This window comes from Lycorma delicatula, chromosome 1, assembly GCF_047948215.1.
Source record: "Lycorma delicatula isolate Av1 chromosome 1, ASM4794821v1, whole genome shotgun sequence".
In the NCBI taxonomy this organism is placed as follows: Eukaryota; Metazoa; Arthropoda; class Insecta; order Hemiptera; family Fulgoridae; genus Lycorma; species Lycorma delicatula.
Genome location: NC_134455.1, coordinates 293465645 through 293487114, shown reverse-complemented (window position 1 = coordinate 293487114; position 21470 = coordinate 293465645). Strand labels below are relative to the sequence as shown.

Genomic DNA, 21470 nt, shown 5'->3' with positions numbered 1-21470 from the left:
GAAGCGATTGATAGATTATACAAACTGGTGTGTAATATTTATGAAAAAAGGGAAGTTCCGTCAGACTTCAAAAAGAGTGTTATAGTCATGATATCAAAGAAAGCAGGAGCAGATAAATGTGAAGAATACAGAACAATTAGCTTAACTAGCCATGCATCAAAAATCTTAACTAGAATTCTGTACAGAAGAATTGAGAGAAGTGGAAGAAGTGTTAGGAGAAGACCAATTTGGTTTCAAAAAAGTATAGGAACTAATTTTAAGCCTCAGATTAATAGTAGAAGGAAGATTAAAGAAAAACAAACCAACATATTTGACATTTATAGACCTAGAAAAGGCATTCGATAACGTAGACTGGAATAAAATGTTCAGCATTTAAAAAAATTAGGGTTCAAATACAGAGATAGAAGAACGATTGCTAACATTTACAGGAACTAAACAGCAACAGTAATAATTGAAGAACATAAGAAGCCGTAATAAGAAAGGAAGTCTGACAAGGATGTTCCCTATCCCTGTTACTTTTTAATCTTTACATAGAACTAGCAGTTAATCATGTTAAAGAACAATTTAGATCCGGAGTAACAGTACAAGGTGAAAAGATAAAGATGCTACAATTTGCTGATCATATAGTAATTCTAGCTGAGAGTAAAAAGGATTTAGAAGAAACATTAAATGGCATGGATGAAGTCCGAGGCAAGAACTACAGCAGGAAAATAAACAAGAACAAAACGAAAGTAATGAAATGTAATAGAAATAATGAAGATGGACCACTGAATGTGAAAATGGAAGAGAAAAGATTATGGAGGTAGAAGAATTTTGTTATTTGGGAAGTAGAATTACTAAAGATGGATGAAGCAGGTGCGACATAAAATGCCAAATACCACAGGCGAAACAAGCCTTCAGTCAGAAATATAATTTGTTTACATCAAAAATTAATTTAAATGTCAGGAAAAGATTTTTGAAAGGATATGTTTGGAGCATAGCTTTATATGTAAGTGAAATTTGGACGATCGGAGTAACTGAAAAGAAAAGATTAGAAGCTTTTGAAATGTGGTGTTATAGGAGAATGTTAAAAATCAGATGGATGGATAAAGTGACAAATGAAGAGGTGTTGTGGCAAATTGATGAAGAAAAAAGCATTTGGAAAAATGTAGTTAAAAGAGACAGACTTCGAAATCAAATATTTACCTTTGTTCCTTGGCATAACTGAGTTTTTCTAGATAGATTTCATTTCAAAAAAAAAAAAAATATATATATATATATGAAATAGTGGAGATTTGCTGGTTGAAGCACAAACTTAATGAATTGTAAACTGTGAGTATGTATTACTATGTGAGCTGGGTTTGAACTGAATGATTATGAATGTTTAAAAACCAATTTCTAACTTAAGATATTCTGAGTTTCAAGGGTTAAAATGGATTTTTGAAATTTTTTTTAAACCCTGTTCTTTTATTAATTTCTCTGTAACAAATGAAGAAATCAATGTGGTATTTAATGTTCATGTTCCTTTCATCCAGAGGTCCCAGGTTCAAATCCCAGTCAGGGATGGCATTTTCACATGCTACTTGAAATTCATATCATCCTCTGACGCAATACCTAACAGTGGTCCTGGAGGTAAAAAAATCTTCAAGTCAATAAACCAATTTCTAGATTTTTGAAATTCGACTTTGAAAGTTCAAATTTTTTTACCTTAAAAGGTATGTGTGACTGTCTTATACCTGCCTCTGGTTACTTGACTAAAAAACATAAAATAAAAAGTGACCGCTGCGGGAAACACAAGTAACCATATAGCATAGGCAAAGCTGCAACAGGGACCTAGTATAAACAATAAAGACAGCAGTTTTTACATAAAAAAAAAACTTCAAATAAAACTGGAACAAAAATTAAATAGCAAAAAACCTTTCTCTCTCCATATATATATATATATATATATATATATATATATATATAAATAAATTTATAAATTAATATTTTCAAAATGCAAAGCCTTCAGTATACAAACTTAAATATTTAGCAATGAAAACTCTATACAGAGAGACCTTTGTGGCTTATAAACACAAGGGAAAAACATAAAAGGAAATAATGATTATATAATACTTTCACATATATGCTGTAATGGATTTATATTTAACTTGTAAATATTGCTGGGCATGGGATGTAACTTATAGTGAATTTCTTTTTCCCTCTTGTGTTATAAAAAACACTGAACGTTACTGCTAATCGTAAATTGGACATTTGTTGACAACCAACAAACATTTACAATTATTTAAGGAGAAAATCAGACTTTCATTATAAATACTATGAAAATAACACAGAAAACAATCTTGAAATTTATGAACTCATAATATGAGTTTAAAGTATGTGTGTTTTGACCCTTAAAGAGTATACACTGGACTGACTTTATTCCTCACTATTATGAGAAGGAACTAAGCAATGGTGTCCGGCAAAGTAGTGGGCATTAAGATTGCATCCTTATCATTGAAACTTGGCCTTATTAATGAAACTTGGGTCAGAAAATTTGAAGTGATAGGATCTGCTACAAAAATAAAGTCACCAGGTGGAAAATGAAGGGTTCATATGCCAGAAAACATTTATTCTATTAGTGCAGCAATCAAAAGTAATCCATTCAAAACATTATTTCTCAGTGCAGCAATCGAGTCCAAAGCATTTCTAGTAAACACCTTCGACTAAACATTTCTGTAACTGGTTTATGAAGATCTTGTATGAAAATTCAGATTAACATTCACATAAAATTTATATCATTCAAGAGTCAAACTTTGACATTGAAAATTGGGTAGTTTGCTTCTGAGAATTTTCCTATGTTTAGACGAACAAGATTTTAATGATGACTTGTGGATATATGATGAGGCACCTGATTAATTCATTAGTTTAGTCAATAAACAAAAGAATCATTTGGTTGTATGAAAATCCTAAACTACTCCACGAACTACTACCACTTCATAGTGAAAGAGCAACTGCATGATAGTGCTACTTCATCAGCTGGCATATTAGGTCCATTTTTTTTTTAAAAGACAAAGAAGGGAGCGATAATAATTAATTCTGAAAAGTATACACACGATTTATATGTTTCTTAATGATCAGATACAACTTATCTGATAAGACTACCTTGGTGTGAATTGATTTTAACAAGACAGTGCCATTATGTAGACTTAAAAAAAGTATAATGAATGCCTACAGTAACTTTTTCCCAACAGACTCATTTTCATGACAGTAACACCACTACCACTACAGCAATAGCCATAAGATATCCTGATACATTTCTGTATTAGTGGATACCTGAAAAGTAAAGTTTAATCAACTTTACTTAGTTTAATCAAGGATAAAATCTTGAACCGAGATCTGTTGTTCAGTCTATGCATTACCTGAGTAATCTAAGTGAAAAACATTTGACTAATGTCAAATGTAATAAATTGTAATAAATAAATGTAATAATAAATTTTAAAATATTTAAAATTAAAATGCATATATACATACTAGTACTGCTGTACTAATTTTGTATTTTAGAAAATAAGTACATTTTACTCTTAGTGAGATTGAAATTATTGTCAATTTCCCTGCTTATTTATGAAGCTGAATAATTATGAGACTATTAAAATCATCACAATAATTTCTGCTACATGTTAGTATGATGGACCTTTCCTAATTATCCAAAACATTCTTCAAGATGAAGCTTTACTTACAAGTCAAGTTGAATCATTCACTACAGCAGTGATTCCTAAAGTTTTCTGAGTCGTGGCGCCCCCCTTTTTCAATTAAAAATTTTCCATGGCGTCCTACCTTAAGTAAACGTATGACTACTCGTAAGTAAGAGACAAAAATAAATAAAACTCATGCACCTTCATTATTTTTTTTCTTTAAGATTAAATTAATAATTAAAATGTCTTGGTTCAATTAATTATGAAGCTTTTATAATAGTTTGTGGCACCCCTGTGAAGAGGCCAAGGCTCCCCAGGGAGCTGCGGTGCTGTTCAGAAATCATTGCACTACAGTTTTAACAACCTACACTTATTTAAAGATGAATACAAGAACTCAATACTTCACAGTGAAGAAAAAACTTATGAGGGAATATGGAAATGGAATTTTGTAGCGTATGAAAATTGCCATGCCTGATCAGTATTCAAACCCAAGACCCCCAAATGAAAGACCGAGGTGCTACCACTCCACCACGGAGATCAGCATATTTAGTAGTTATTTATTTAATTTTAAAGTTAATTATTTTTAAATTATAACAATTTTAACAAAATACTGTTATGTTTATCTACTTATCCTTGTTGTTAACATTTTTCTTTGCTATTTAATTCAAAAGAAAAAAAAATTAATAATAATATTCAAATAGAATATACATGATGTTTTTTAAATATATAAAATACATGCACATGCATCTAAATATAAATAAAACAAAGTTTCCTGACTGACTCCTCAACACATACATCTTAACTGCTTACCTTTGGTAGAAGAATTTGGAGGGTACATTGTTTTTTATGACATCCCACTAAGGAATTAGTGGATGTCTACATCTTAAAAAATATGTAGGCATATAATGGATTGAAATAGCATGCAATCAAAAGCACTGGAATGCCCCAACACTACACATGAACAAAAAGAATACAAAGTCCAAAATCACACAAAAGCAAATCACCTACATTTCTACACATAATGTAAACTCCCTCATGCAGACTAGTAAACTAAAAATAATTACAGGCTTAATGAACCAAACAAAATTTTCATCATGGGTCGGCAGGAAATAAGAAACACCAATCAGGACGGCATAGAATCTCAAGGATATAGGCTATACAACAGCATACCTGGGAATACAGTGATGAAAAATGTTCCACAGTTTGTAACAGGTTTTTTAGTCAGCTTCAAAATAATAAACACAATACAAGAATTCAAGTCACAATCTCAACACTCACCCTAAAAGCATCTAATAAAATCTACGCTGTAATAAAAGACCATGCACCCACTAATAATAAAAACAACTTTCCAAAAGACAGTAAAGAAATAGAAAAGTTCTGGGATCTACTCGAACTGACTATAAATAACATCCCCAAAAACCATGTTAAACAATTAAGCAGTCTTCAATGCTCGTCTAGGCAGAGAAAGAAAATACTGTGACATCATTGAAGAATGGCCAGCCTAAGAAAAAAGAAACAAAAACGGACAGATACTCACTGATCTCTGCAGAAACCACAACCTAATCCTTAAATCTACATATTCAAGAGAAAATTAAAAAAAACTCAAAACCTGGAAACACTGTGACTACACTAAAGGAAAATGGCAACTAGACCATGTCTTCACAGACAAACACCACCACAAGGAGATCTACAATGTAAAAGTCCTCTGAGAAGTAGACACAGGCTCAGATCACTATGTAATCAAAAATAAAATTAAATTTACTCCCCAAAGAAAGCAACAAACCTTGGCACCGCTAGCAAACAGCATCGATGAAGCTAAATCACAGATATTAGAACTTCAAAATGTTGTAAATAAAAAATTGATTTTAAAACATCCTTTGAAAAAACAGAAATTATGTCCCAAAAACCAACATGATTAAAAGAAGTTAACATAAATGGCAATAAAATCAAAATAGTAACCCAATCTAAATAGCTTGGAGAAATAATAACAAACAACCTAAACAAAAAACCTTGATTAAAATAAGAAACAAACTAGCTAAAGCTCAAAAATTAACCTAATACACTTACAATAAAAAATGCCTATCAATAAATGCAAACAAACATAAGGCACTATAACACAGTTATAAAACCAGAAGCTACTTTGCAGCAGAAACACTCTTCCATCTGAACAAACAATCAAACAGATAGATTCCAGAAAATCTAATGAATTGGAAGAACCTGCATCAACAAAAAGTACCAAAAAGACAGGTAATGGTAGATTGTGCCCAACAAAGTCAGGTACAGAGTTGGAACCCATCACTGATACCATGCATAGAGACTAGAATTCTTCAGATATATCATGAGGATGTAAAAGATTTAAAACTTCTGAAACAGCTAGTACAGTACAATCTCAACTTGAAAAACACCAAGACAGGATACAGACAGATCAGATAAATAAGAGAGGATCTGAAGGAAATCGGCCTTACACCAGAAGACACCACAAATAAGATAAAATTAAAAAAGAAATTCAAGAACAATCACTTCACACTCACAACACGAACATTTTCAACACTAGAAAGGGCACAAAAATCTGAACATATGAAAAAGTACTGGGAGGACTGCAAGGCCCAAAGAATGCCAGAGAAGAAACTTTGATAATGGACAGACTAGTGATCCTATATGATCATAAATGATAATAATAATAGTGTAGTGAAAGGGGGAAAGAGAAGTTTTTTATGAAATTCTATCTTAGAAAGGTGTTACAATTGTGAAAACTGGCATTAACAACTTCTTCAAAAACAAACTGACAAAGTTTCACCAGTTTTCAAAAATCAAATTTGAGGATGGCAAAGTTTCTATGAAATTATATGAATTGTAAGGTGTTACAATCAATAATACCAAAATTGGTATTTCAATTTTCATGTATTTGAAAAAGGCACATTTCATTTTTCAAAAATCCAATTTGGAGAGCAAAAGGGCAGACCACAATTTTGTATAAAAATTCTAAATCTTAACAATATGTAATATGTAGGAGACGACTCAGATCAACTTTCTCATCCTTATATAGTTCAAATTTGATACAAAATATTGTTACTCTGTCACTCAACTTATTTTTGCTGCATGGGCTTGCCCTGTGTTATTCCATTTGGTAATGTTTTCATGTCTATATAATTCCATGGTGCAATTTAAGTTCATAAATATTTGAACACATGTACGAAAACAAATTACATTGGATTACAAAGGCACATGCTGTGGCTTTATTGACAAATTTAAAGTTATTTAAAACTGTTTGATAAAATAAAATTGGTAGTAAATTGAATCTTGTATATATGATTAATTTTTTTTTTCTTTGTTAAATTGATAATATCACATGATTTAATTAATTTATTAAATTTATCTACATCTAATTTAGAATTTTTATTATTACTCAAGATGATATTTGATTCATTTCATGTTAAAACTACCATTTTAAATTCAAAGAACTGACATTATATGCACATATGAGAAATGAAGAAAGTTTTTGAAACTCATGAAATGAATATCAGCAAATATACCATCCAAACAGGCATATAGCTGTATATATGTATATATGTTGAGTGCACACAACATTGCAAGTGGATAAGATCAAAACTGAAATATAGTGAAATTAGAATTAAATGGTAATGTTCAAGTTGGTTATAAAGAAGTATGTTTGTTTATTACGGTATTTTGGTTTGTTTTTAGTCTTCTTTTGACTTCCAAAACCCACATGAGCAAAGCCATGGGCAACAAGTAATGTAAATGTGAGAGTGAGAGTGTGAGAGTGTGTGTGAGAGAGAGAGAGTGTGTGTGAGAGAGAGAGAGTGTGTGTGTGTGTGTGTGTGTGTGTGTGTGTGTGTAAGATGAAAAACATGACTTAGTTTTTTGGAACCAAAACAAAATTTTGCCAATAAAATTCTTGGAATCTGGACAACAATGTCAAGTTTTTTGTGAAATACTCAAATGCAAACAAATGGCACATGAAGAAAGTTTTTTCATACTTTATGATGAGCATAAAACATACTTTATGATAATGCGTGGCCCCCACAGAACAGATCACGCAAAGTCTTTATTAAAATAGATCAAATGGTAGATTTTTTATCATTACCTTTACAGCCTGACTTGGCTGTAAGGAGGTGATCTGTTGAGAGATGAAGGTTTATTTACCCACCAGGAGGAAGTCAAGACAGTTTTAGAAGTCATCATCACCACCATGATACAAAAATAATTAATCTAAGATTAAGTAAAATTATAATAAAAAATTTCTAAAAATATGAAAGTAAATGAATTTATAATTTCAAATTATTTTTGGAACTGCTACTGCAATACAAACTGAGTGAAACAAGAATAAACTTAAAAATCACAGACATATAATAGATAAAACCAATAGTCAAATTGATTAAATATATATAAAACTATAACATTAAGAACTGAAAAACTTACCTTAAATTTTTCTCAACTAAATTGATATCTAATGTTTTACTTTTAATATTCTGATATTCCATAAGCCGATTTTTCTCTTTTTCACCATCATCCGAATCAAGCTGATGCATCTTAATTCTTTTTAAATCCAAACCTTCTCTAAATTCAGTAACACAATTATAATGTGTTACTGTACTTTTAACACGTTTTCCACAACTATTGTTATTGTTACTGCTACCAGTGTTGTTATCATAAATATGAAATGCACTGAAATTTAATGTTTCTCTTCTACGCAATAAATTTTCACTTTTTGGAAACTTATCAGAATCAAAACGTATTTCATTGTTAGTTTCTTGTTCTGTAACCAACACATTCACATTTGATGTTTTAGCATCTTTCATTATATCTTGTATGTCTGTTAAACACGTACTACTATACCAGTGATTATGATGATCATCACTACTGCTCATCAACAGTGACTCAGCATCACCACTTCCCCCGACTTCACCAATACCCCCGTTTCCTTCATTGCCACTGATTAATTTATCACTTAACAAAACACCATTGCTATTATTAAAATTATTAGTTTTACTACCACTGTAACTATTACTATTGTTATTATTATTATAAGTATAACTAACACCACCAACTTTATTATTACTATTGTTACTATTTGCTATAAATAATTTTTTATCACTCTGTTCCGCTTCAATTGTATTTTTATTGACATTAGGCTGTAATGATGTTTGTAAAGTGAACACCGACAGTGACTGTGGTGTTGTAAAACCCGTGCTTTCCTTAACATCATTTAATTCTTTTTTACATAATAAGATACCATTAATATTGTTATTGTTATTATTATTACTATTACAGCTATAGTTATTCGAATCAATGATTCCTTTTTTAGGAGACCAATATTCACTACACTGCAAATTGCTACTACAGTCCAGTTTCTGTAAAAACAAACAACAAAGAATGAAGAAAACAAAAAAATATAAATAGCAAATAAAGGAATATTATCTAATACAACAAAAAAAAGGCAACAAACTCACCTGACCAAATGTAAATTTATTAGATTTTAAATTACTTTATTTCAGGGCTTGCACTTGTACCTTTTCTTTCTTTTTCCTATTTAGCCTCTGGTAATTACTGTTCAGATAATACTTCAGAGGGTGAATGAAGTTGATATGTATGAATGTAAATGAAGTGTAGTTTGTATAGTATCAGTTTGACCATTCCTGAGATGTGTAGTTAATTGAAACCCAACCACCAAAGAGCACCTGTATCCACAATCAAAAAAAAAAAGTTAGTTATTTTTACACGAAGTAAAAATAACTAACTTTACTAGGGCTTGAACACTGGAACTCTCTACTTCCAAATCAGCTGATTTGGAAAGACACATTCACCACTAGACCAACCCGGCGGGTTTGCACTTGTACTTTTTTTTCCCTACGCCAGACCCACAATTAAGCATAGAACAGTGTAGGGGGTGTCGTCCTTTCTACTCTAACAGCCCTTCCCAGCTGTACAATAACATTACATGACCTAAGTTCAAATCCAAGAAAGATACAAATGGATATAGAATTTAGGAAGGATAGTAGGATTTGGTTTTTTGTACAACCTCTCACCAAATAAGATATAAAGATACCTAGATGGTCACCATACTACTGTGGAGAAATAAAGAAGGAACTGCTCTGTTAGCTACTAGAAGCAGCATCTGCTAAAAGAATGGTAATGGTGGAATCAGGTTGGTCCTGATAAAACTCTCAAGATAGCTGTCAAAGGAAGAAAGAACAAAATTAAGATAATGAAGGAATCAATCAACTAACAGAAGGGTAAGATAGAGGTAGTTCATAACATTTTGCATTGTTTGTAAACTTTCACTGATTAACATAATGACTCTATTCAAATTAATTAAACTGGGTACAAACAAGACCAATAGTCAATTGTAATTTAAATTAGTTTATTATCAAATAGTATGTGGATTTGAAAACAATAATATTAAGTCAAAATCAATGACTTAAAACAGATGAATCAAGTAAACGATAACTAATTCAGTGTACACCTATACTGCAGAATTTTCTTTTACATAGAAAAGCGTTTTCATACAGATATAAAAATGTATCTAATTTTTTTACTGTAATTAATTTAATGTTAAACAAGTTGATGAAAAGGTGCTACTTTGGTATACGGTCTACCATCATCATGAATTTTAAGGTAGCATTGTACTACCTAATTTATTTTAAATAATAAACTAATATCATAAATTGTAAACAAATTATACATAATTTGTACATTTAATGTTAAATAGAAGAGATTGAGAGCGAAGTGAGTATTAGGTAACACTAAGCTTGGTTAGGTAATGCCATTTCTGCATATTAAACTTTGTATGATATCAAGATACCTTTTTTGGTTCCTTCTTTAGCCTCTGGGAATCACTGTCAAGTATTACTTCAGAGGATGAATGAGGATGATATGTATGAGTGTCAGTGAAGTGTAGTCTTGTACAGTCTCAGGTCGACCACTTCTGAGATGTGTGGTTAATTGAAACCCAACCATAAAAGAACACCAGTATCCACAATCTAGTATTCAAATCCGTATAAAGGATTTGAACGTTGGAACTCTCGACTTCAAAATCAGCTGATTTGCGAAGATGCATTCACCACTAGACCAACCACGTGGGTCAGAAGTTCCAAATACATCAACATAACCTTTCTTTCTTTTTCCAGTTTAGTCTCTGGTAACCACCTTTAAGATAATACGTCAGAGGATGATATGTATGAGTGTAAATGGTGTAGTCTTGTACATTCTCAGTTACCAATAGACCAAACCGGTGGGTCACATCAACATAACCTTCTTTCTTTTTCCTGTTTAGCCTCCGGTAACTACCGTTTAGATAATTCTTCAGAGGATGAATGAGGATGATATGTATGTGTAAATGAAGTGTAGTCTTGTACATTCTCAGTTTGACCATTCCTGAGATGTGTGGTTAATTGAAACCTAACCACCAAAGAACACCGGTATCCACGATCTAGTATTCAAATCCGTGTAAAAATATCTGGCTTTACTAGGACTTGAACGCTGGAACTCTCGATTTCCAAATCAGCTGATTTGGGAAGACGCGTTAACCACTAGACCAACCCGGTGGGTTACATCAACATAACCTAACCAAACTTAACCTAACACTCGCTTTGCTTGTCTAATTATCATTAAATATACAAATTATATACAACTATACACACAATGGTACAGTAGATCAGATGTACTGCAGTGGTAGTACATCATAGTACATAAATTTTAATTTTTCATCACCTATAAAATACTAAATTTTTCTTAATACTTTACAGGCATTTGCATTGTAAGAGTAAGAGACTGAGGCACAATGATAGACTAGGAACAGAAATAATGAGATTCCTAAGTAATAGTTGGATGTAAATTGCAATTCTAACAAAGAAATCACAAAACCAAAGTAACACTACAAGAGTAACTGTTTACGACCACGAATCCAAATTCAAGGTTAAAGCAAGATTACTGTATACAATTTTTGTTTAAAGTCATGAAGAAAAGGAACTTATTTGCAAAGAAACAAGGACCAACTTTAATGTATATCTGTGTAATTGATCTAAATGTAATGAATAAATTCAAACTATTCTGAGTAAGTTACAATACTGCCAACTTTGTCACATACTGCAGGCACTTTTTTTTTTAGCAGACAATAAAAGCTTATGAATCAAAATTACAGTATTTGTTTTATTAAATAATTATTTTACTAATAAAAGAAAACTGTGCAAGCCAGGTTTAGCACACATCATACAATACAATTTTAAATTAAATAAATACTAATATTATAATAACAATAAATAAAATACCTGTTTAATATCACAACTATTTATTTCATCGTTATTATTATAATTATTATATTCCATTTTTTCTGTCATGTTGTTATTACTACTGACTAGAGTCGATAATTTACTATTTGCACAATTCATTTGTTCATGTAATCCATCTAACAATAATGCTAGAAACTCCTGACAATCATGCTATAAAAATAAAAATTAATAGATTAAAATAAAATTAAAAGATTTAAATTAATAAATTTAAATAAAATTAATAACAATTAATAGATTTTTAAAATGTAAGAGATTAAGTTAGTACCATGATTGAAGTTTTATAGAATACTACAAATATTATTATTAAAATTATTCACATAATACTCTCATAAAAAAATCATTCAATATATATATATATATGTGTGCGCATAAGGGTAAATCAAATATAAACAGTGATTTTTTTTTTACAGATTGATTAATAATATATATATTTCATACCTTCATCATTTCTCTATATAGCCTCTTGCATGATCTACACACTTTTGCCAATGATTTGGAAGCTTGAATATTCTTTGTTCATAAAAAGTTTGAGGATGAGCCATCAACCAATTGTGCATGCACTCCTTGACATCTTCATTGTTTTTGAAACGTTCCTCTCCAAGCAAATCTTTCAAGGGCGCAAACAAAAAATAGTCACAGAGGAACAAATCTGGACTGTAGGAAGGATGTTTAAGGTTTTTCCAGTGCATTTTTTACAATTTATCCCTTGTCAAAATTGCAGTGTACGGCCGGGCATTGTCATGAAGAATGATGACATCTCTAATGGGCATACCTGTCTTTTGTTTCGGCAGATGACTTTAGCAGCTGGCAATAGTAAGCTGCATTCACAATTTGTTGATTGTGAAGAAAATCAATAAGTAAAACTCACCTTGAGTGAATAAAAAACATTGCAAGAATCTTCTGGCTGGTAGAAAGGTTTTGGCCTTCACTGTGCAACTCTCATCTTCTCTCACCATTTCTCTGGAGTGTAATGACGGACCCATGTCTTATCACATGTGATGATGCGTCTCAAAAAATCATCCCCTTCTTGCCAAAATCGATTCAGAAGTCTCTCACAAATCTCCAACCTAACCTGTTTTTAATTTTCGGTCAACAACCTTGAAACCCATCAAGTATTAATTTTTCTAAAGCCAAGATGATCAGTGATAATGGATTGAGCACTCCCATTGCTGATACCCACTTCTGACATGATTTTTTCAACAGTGAACTAGTTATCACCTTCGATAAACTCTTGAACAGCACAGATGTTGTCAGCTATAAGACTTGATCTTATACATTGATCATGACTCATTTTCTACACTTTCTCTGCCGCCCTTAAATTGTCTGGCCCACTTATACACTTGGTTCTGTGACAGAGTAGCATCCCCAAACTGAACTTTAAACGAGTTAAAATTTCTGCGGCTATAACACCTTCATTAGTTAAAAACTTTATAATCATACTTTGTGCAACAAACAGAACCTCTAGCTTACTCATGATTCTACTGATGACAGAGCAGAACGAAGGAGCTAAACAAACTGGTTCGCTCTTTCTAACACACTGAACATGAACACAATTGAAAGTCTGATAAAACATTAACAAAATTAACATTACGGAACTTCACAAAATGTAATCTTTCCCATTTTCCCACTTTCATTTTTACCATTTTCCCCTTTCCCTTTCAAATATTAAATATCAAATGATACAGAATCATCTAAACTTAAAAAAGTTTGTAAAGAAAAGTACATGAAATAATTTAAAAATCCATTAGGGATAATTATAAATAAACTAAAATGGTTATAAATGTACAAAATGTGATCCTGGATATCAGTAATACACCATTACTTCAAATAGATAAAACTAAAATATTAAGTTCAACTTTTTACCTATGCTGGTTAAAGGAACCTTGATCAGAACATGGATTTTTAATAATCTCAGTAAATACTTGTTTTAAAACATTGTATTCATTATTAATACACAAAACTTTTATTTAGATTCAATCATATAATAATATTAGTAGGAACTTTTAACATTACATATTTTAAAAGAATAAATATATATATATATATATATAAAATGCTGTAGCAATCTTGTTGCAGATATAAGTTCACCAAACAATGAGCTACAACTGTTTTTTCAAACTAAAAGCATTTAATTATCATGTCTGCTTTATAAAAACATTATCAGCTACATGAAATAGCAGTATAACTGAGTGACCATTATATGGGTGTTTTTGAGCACAAAAAATTGAATGATTGTTGGGCAACACCGATTTTTTTTTAATTTTTTGAAAATTATTTTTTTTCAGTAGTTCATGACCAAATCATCATGGAACACTACACACCTCAGTAACGTTTACAAATCAAAATTATTGGCCAAACAAAAGCAAATTCATCGTTTGGTTAAAAATTTCAAAGAGAATTTTTCTCTACTTGATGTTAAAACAATTCACATAAGAAATGCAAGGAATCATGAGAATATTGCTGCTGCAAGTGCAAGTATTTGTAAAAATCAAAAGTTATTGTCTTCACATCATTCACAGGAATTGATCCTTTCTCCAACAACATGGTGGGTGAATTTTGCATAAAGATCTTGGTTAACACCCATATATGATTCAACTAATTCAGGAATTAGTTGCCCCTAATTTTAGGGGCTATGTCTAGGGATCATCCACTTGAATAGGAGACATACATTTTTTTATATTGATTTTTTAAATCAAAATGCAATCAATAATTTAATTTTAATAATCACAGAATTGAAGTAAATGATTTACTTTACAGTGGTCTCGAATATCTTCAAAAATAATTGATTAATGACTGATGTTTCTCAATCAACAATGAAAATACGCTTTATGATGCAACAACATTATTATGATCCTTAACTAATGAACTGTATCAACAGGTAATCCCATAATTATATTCAAATGAAACTTTAGGTGAAGGCTTTATATATCTCACCTAACGAACTATCACATGTTAAATAGCAGAATACAACTCTGTTATTGTTATTAAAAATAAATAAATAAATAACCAATTTTCCTAAAAACATGTAAATTGATTGGAAAACTTAAGAAATAATGTCATAGAAACTTATAAACCACGTTGCCGTCACTACTAAATCCAATACCAGTAAAATAACTGACTATATTATTTTTTTATTTTCTACTACTTTAATAACTATCATTACTTACTAATTTTATACTACTAACAAAATAAATAACAGAAAAGACCTGTCTGAAATCTTTGAATTGTGGATAATGAGTTCCTAATGAATGTTTAAAATCAGCTGGCTGGACAGAAGAATAATCGCCACTCCACATTTTATTAGTTAATACCGCCAGCTGGGCAGTGAGAGAATCTGAAGACACAGTGACATCGGTGTCTAACATAGTTTTACTTAACAAACAGTGTACTAGTGATGGAGTTGCCACTAAGCACTGAACACCAGTGCTCATGAAACATGTATTGCCAAGATTACGAAGGCCACAAACACCTGCTTCACTACTGGCATCTGAAAAATGGATTATAAAATAATATAAGTGTCTGGAAAAATTTAAAACGTCAATCAATTAGTCATTGGTTAATCTTATAGTTATTAATCAATATTTGTTTAATTTCATTAAGCAGGATTGGTAATTGTTCAAAACAAATTCAGAATTTGGACTACCATCAGCTACTATCAAAGAGCAACTAGGAGGAGATTAATACACATTAATAGCAACAATGCTATAGCCTAAATATCAACGTGATATTATCATCAAAATAATACAATGTTTTTAAGCAGTTCTGGCTACTATAAAAATATAATGATAAGTTAACTAATTTTATCATCTAACCTCAAGAAAGTAATCTATATTTTAGTTATAGCATGTCTCAATTTCCACAATCATAGAACATATATGTTTTAAGATGCAAATATATCTAAGTATAATATTTAAATACATTTTTATTCATAAAGGGCATTCATCACAACAACAAAATAGCTTTTAAAACTTCTGTAACACATTTACTGCAGTGACAAATTAGCTAGCTGCTTCATTGTGCATTATGACCCATATAAATGTAAGATATTACAAGCTGCAATCATCTGCATTTACAACTATACTTTAATTAACAGTTAATACATTTAAAAAAATATATAGTACAGGCTACAATTAGCAATAAACAGTCTATCAATCAAACTTCTTAATTGACTATAATAAAATACCAAAATGCCTATAAAGTTTACATAAAAGAAATATACGTTGATTAAAAAATAAGTAAATTATTAAGTAAACTTTAATGAAGTATAACAGCAATAATGCATCTAATTATATCAAATTCAATTATAACTAACCAACAATATCCAGTTCAACATATACTCTATATATAAACTATATGGATATAACATAAGATATGACTGTTGGAGATTTTGAATGCCACCCTAGGACAAAAGTTCCCTTTAAATGAAATGAACGTTGTCGAGAAATGATGGACGCTGTCGAGAAAAGGTGGCCACATGCGGTATTTGAAAGGAGATGGAGGGTTTCCCTAGTCAGAACAATGAGTGTGCTAAGATTTTTTAATGAAATCTACAAGGCGACAAATGGGGTACCTTTGCGAGACATATCTGTATAAGTGCACTGGGTGCCAGGAGGTGGCTACACAAGAGATCTTTCCTTCCTGGTGCTGTCATAAAGGAGACCATCACTACTGGGTTGTTCGGTAAGGAGGACTTTATGATGAATAATGGTGATAACTACATCCTCTTGGTTCAGGGATATGGACAGATTGCTGTAGAGAATATACTAGGGGGGCAACCACTAGAGACAAGTTGGGGACTAGCGCATGCAAAGTCCTAGAATATTAGGCGAGGAAGTGATACTGTACCTCTTACAAGGGAACCAGAAACAAATTAACCAACCAGTGATACTGACAAAAACGATTCTTTTTAAGCAAGAAGGCAGATCTTATGCGGACCTGATATAACCACAATTGGGAACGATATGGCGTTGCAGATACTCTTCTTGAGGAAGGGTTCACCATTCCCTAAGAGCCTGAAAGACACGTTGAAGGCCACAACTACAAATAATATTATGGCCACAGAAAAAGTACCTAGGTCCAAAATGGCTATTGTTCAGACCAAGGACTTACATCCAGACTCCACCAGGGAAGAAGTGCTGGAGGCCGTTAAGACAGCCTTAAAATAGCATGTAGAAGTGCGAATAACCTCCCTCAGACTGGCATGCAGGCAACTGCCAAAATGCTACCATGGTAATACCAAGTCGGAGGCCAACTTGCTAGCTGCAGTGGGATGTGTGATGATTGGGTGGCATTCCTGCAGACTGGAAATACGCAATCCCAACACAGCCTGCCATAGGCTCTGGGAGCACAGGCACGTGGCAGCTGTGAGCAAGGGGGAAGACCGGCCCCCTTGCTCACAACTGCAGCAGGAAAGAGCATAAAAGGGCCGACTGAAGAGAAAAACCCTTTTGTGTCCTCTGTGGGAAGAATGGACATTAGACCGGAAGCCGGGACAGTACCCAGTGTAAATAATGAGATGTATACTTCTTAATACTAACAGGAGTGTTACCGCACATGATATGGACTGGGCCTAATAGACCGTGATGCTGATTTCTTATCATTACGGAATCCAATCAGAGGGCAATTGCCTCAGGCAGATGGCTGGTAGACTGTGATGAGGATATGGCGGTTATTAATGTGTTTGGTAGATTTGCAGTGGCAGGTGTGGGCGGAAGGTGTAGCTCTGTAGGTGGAACTAACCACAGATTTACTTGTGGGATGTTACAACGTATCCCCCAACTGCGGCCTGGAGATAAGATTGAAAAACTTGAAACACTAATTAGGACCTTGGTCAACCAATTACTCTCTAGGGGTATTTAAATGCCAAAAGCGTCAAATTAAGCAACACGAAATCCATGGCACGAGGCCATGTACTGGCAACCATGCTTGGGGCAATCAACATGACAGTGATTAATATCCCTCGCCAACCAACTATAAAAGTAGAGGAAATGGTTACATGCTCGATATCGCTGCAGTTCCAGAAAGATCAGTTACACGTGTGCCTGAATGGAGTATAATTACAGAAGACTGTGGCAGTGACCATCGTGCCATCAAATTCAATATACTTTCTAACAGACAATCCAGTTCAGGAGTGATTTACAGATAGAAATCATTAGTTATACAGATCAACGAGTTCACTGAATCTGTTGCAACCAGGCTTGATGCTAGGCTAATATGGGCCCCTGAAGACCTTACTCTGATTTTGAAGGAGGAATGTTGTAAACTTAAATCAATAATAGGGCCTCATAAATGAAGTCCGTTGGTGGTCAGCAAGTATTGCCATCTTAAGGGCAACGACCACATGTGCCAGAAGGCACCTGTAGAGGAGGAGAAGAGGTGGCGCACAAATGCGATAGGCTGAAAAAAGTACACGGTAGCAAGAAACAACTTAAGCTTTGCTATTAAAAGGGCAAAGCAGCAAGCCTGGCATAAGGTAGTTGACAGCCTTAACGTGGACCCATGGGGGCTAGCATATAGGCTAGTGATGAGGAAGTTCGGCTGTCCCCTCCCACCCTACCAGTTCCGCGCTTCATGCATTCCTACCCAAACCTGTTTATATTGACGCAAGACCTGCTGGAAATTGAATGCCCACACATGCACAGATTCACCATTACGGAACTGAAGAGTGTGGCTGCAAGGATTAATGCCGAGAAGAGCCCGGGACCCGATGGCAATCAGGGATCCCTCTTGAAGTCATTGATAGCACAATGACTCTGGAAGATCTTAGACACTTTCAATATGGCTCTGTCTAGCTGCCAATTTCCTAAGCTCAGGAAAGAGGCACGATTAATGTTAATCCTGAAGAAGGATAAAGACACATTCGATCTGTATGTTTATTAAATGCTATAGGAAAACTGTATGAATCTATGATCACTGAAAGGGTCCGAGAAGTGGTGGAAATTAGGGGTGGATTCTCGCCTCGACAATATGGCTTTATTCGCCATACAATTATGGTCGATGCGATTTCCCATGTCCTAACCTGGGCTAAGGACAAAGCGGCTGGTACTTGGCAAACCAGGAAGATACCATTAATCATACCACTGGACATAAAGAAAGCCTTTAATAGGATTCCCTGGTCCATCATCCTTGACAGTATCAAACAAAGAACCTCGATGACTACATCACAGCAACACTGAGCAGTTACCTTTGAGACAGGGAGGTGAGAATCTTGACTGACGAGGGTGAGGTCGAGTTTTCTATGCATGGCTGCGTCTCGCAGGGCTTGGTGCTCAGCCCCATCTTATGGGACCTGGTATTTAATCCCCTACTGGAATTGGAACTGCCTGGCAAGGCTATTGCCATTGCCTGTGCTGATGATCTTACTCTATTAGTTAACGAGTACACGAAGGATGAGGCTGACAGCATTGCAGCAGATGCCATCAGTACAATCCACAACTGGCTGTAGAAGTTTGCAGTTGGCACCTCACAAGACCTCTGCTGTCGCCATGGTGGGACGCAGGAAGATTTGTCAGATTAAGATCATAGTGGACGGTTATCCAATCACCACATCCAGTTGTATCAAATACCTGGACATGTGGTTGGACAAGTCTAGGCTCTTTAATTCTCACATCAAGGATATGGCTCAAGTGAACTGAAGAAGTCGTGGAGAAAGTTGGCAGGCTGATAGGACCAAGACAGGGGTTGCGTGCCAGTAAGAGAAGAATAATCTTTTCTGCGACCGCATCTGTCCTGTTCCATGTGCTACCAGTGTGACTGATGCATTTAGGATTAAAAGGAATATCAAAAAAATGGCAACCCTGTCGAAAGATGGCCATGAAGATTTCTGCAGCATGTAGGACCGTCTCGGAGAATGCTGTGCAAGTGATTGCTGGGACCACACAGTCCACCTGAAGGCTGCCCAACTACAGAAGTTGCAAGCAGGTATGAGCACCAAAGAAGACAGATCCCAGATCATCCAGGAGTGGCAAGTGAAATGGGAAGCCACTAGCTTGGGCAGATGGACTTAGGTGTTGATGCCTCATGTAGAGCCCTGGCTCAGATGGGAGTTTGGGGAGGTGGGATTTTATCTAACCCAGTTCCTGTCTGAGCACGAGGTATTCTGCACATATCTCCATAAATTTGGGAGAAGAGACTCACCGACATGTTTTTACGCGAGGAAGACACTCCGGCACACACATTTTTTTAAATGCCCAAGATGGGTATAAATCAAGGAAAGACCAGGACTAGACAGGTTATTACCAGAGACAGTTGTGAGCTACATGCTGTCCGGCCATAAACAATTGAAAGATGTCAAGAAATACATCAAGGAAGTTCTAAAAGCCAAAGAGCAGGACCTCAGAGGACCTCAGTGATCGATGTGACTTTCAAGGTAATCCTTATAAGTTCAAAGCCAGAGGGCGAAGGGGTGATGGAGCCCTCTGCTGAGCCATCGTTCATAAACGCTTGCAAGGATGGGCATTGGTGATGAGGCATGAGGACTCCTAACCTCCCAAGCCCAAAGGCACCTCCCAGGGCTGAGTAATGCTTAATTGCCAATCTAGCCCCAGGAGGGCAGTCCAGTGAGATAGGAGGTTTAGTCGGTAGGGCACAAGCATACATATGCACTTTTAGTAATACCTTGCAGAACCTGTTAGCAAGTCCAACACACTGCCCATAAATGGGGTTCCTCCAACTCATCAAAACCAAAAAAAATGAACTATTTACTTTTACATGTTTTTTGTTATTAACATTTTTCTTACTTACTTTTTTCAATAAAAAGCACAGGATAAATTAATTTTTTTAAAATTACCATGCCTAAAGTACAAACACAAACCCCAATTTTAAACAAATCCTTGGGCAAAAATATTACATATGTATATGAATTTGTTCAAAATAAAGATATTATAAGTAGAGAAATACCAAACTAAATTAAAACTATTACAAATCAGGAATATAGAATGATTAATGAATGAATTAATTTTATCTCAAACTTGAATTGCAACTTATCTCCTTTTATTTTACTTATTTTTGTACTTGCAGTTTGATGGGCCAATACCAAATAGACTAAAGAATATATCAATAACAGTTCTAATAAAAATTTGAAATCGTGTTCAGTAAACCATAACTGCAGATGCTGTTCATCTACATATAAAACACATTCATTGCATATCAAAAACACTGTAATCCTCACACAATTTAAAGCTAATGTGGTAAAATAGCTATATATTGTATATCAGATGCAAATCATGGCTGCAGAAATATGTTCATGATTATAAAAAAAATATGTAGTTTCTTTGTTGTTTTTTTCTTTTTATTTTAAATATTGCCAAAATTAATACTTATTTGGAAAAAAAAATTACCTTGTCATGAATTATTTATGATTTTTTTTAATTAATTTTTTTTCTTTAGTATCAATATAAGAAATTTATAATTTGGAAGTTTTAATGAAATTAAATGTGATCTTAATTAATGTGTAACAATAAATTATTACTAGCCTATTTCTTGAATAGTGTCTCCTGAATAAGATTGA

At 33.5% G+C, this 21470-nt stretch overlaps 1 protein-coding gene across 2 annotated transcripts in view; it reads right to left on the bottom strand.

Moving 5' to 3' along the window:
• Window positions 1–21470, bottom strand: part of LOC142332842 (uncharacterized) — a 103055-nt gene that overhangs the window by 67320 nt on the left and 14265 nt on the right. For both annotated transcript variants that reach the window (XM_075379487.1, XM_075379494.1), the window contains 3 exons: window positions 15169–15449; window positions 11942–12112; window positions 8094–9025 (listed from right to left, as the gene is read on the bottom strand). In XM_075379487.1, the coding sequence (XP_075235602.1) occupies window positions 8094–9025; window positions 11942–12112; window positions 15169–15449 (1384 nt within the window). The remainder of the gene's footprint in view (window positions 1–8093; window positions 9026–11941; window positions 12113–15168; window positions 15450–21470) is intronic.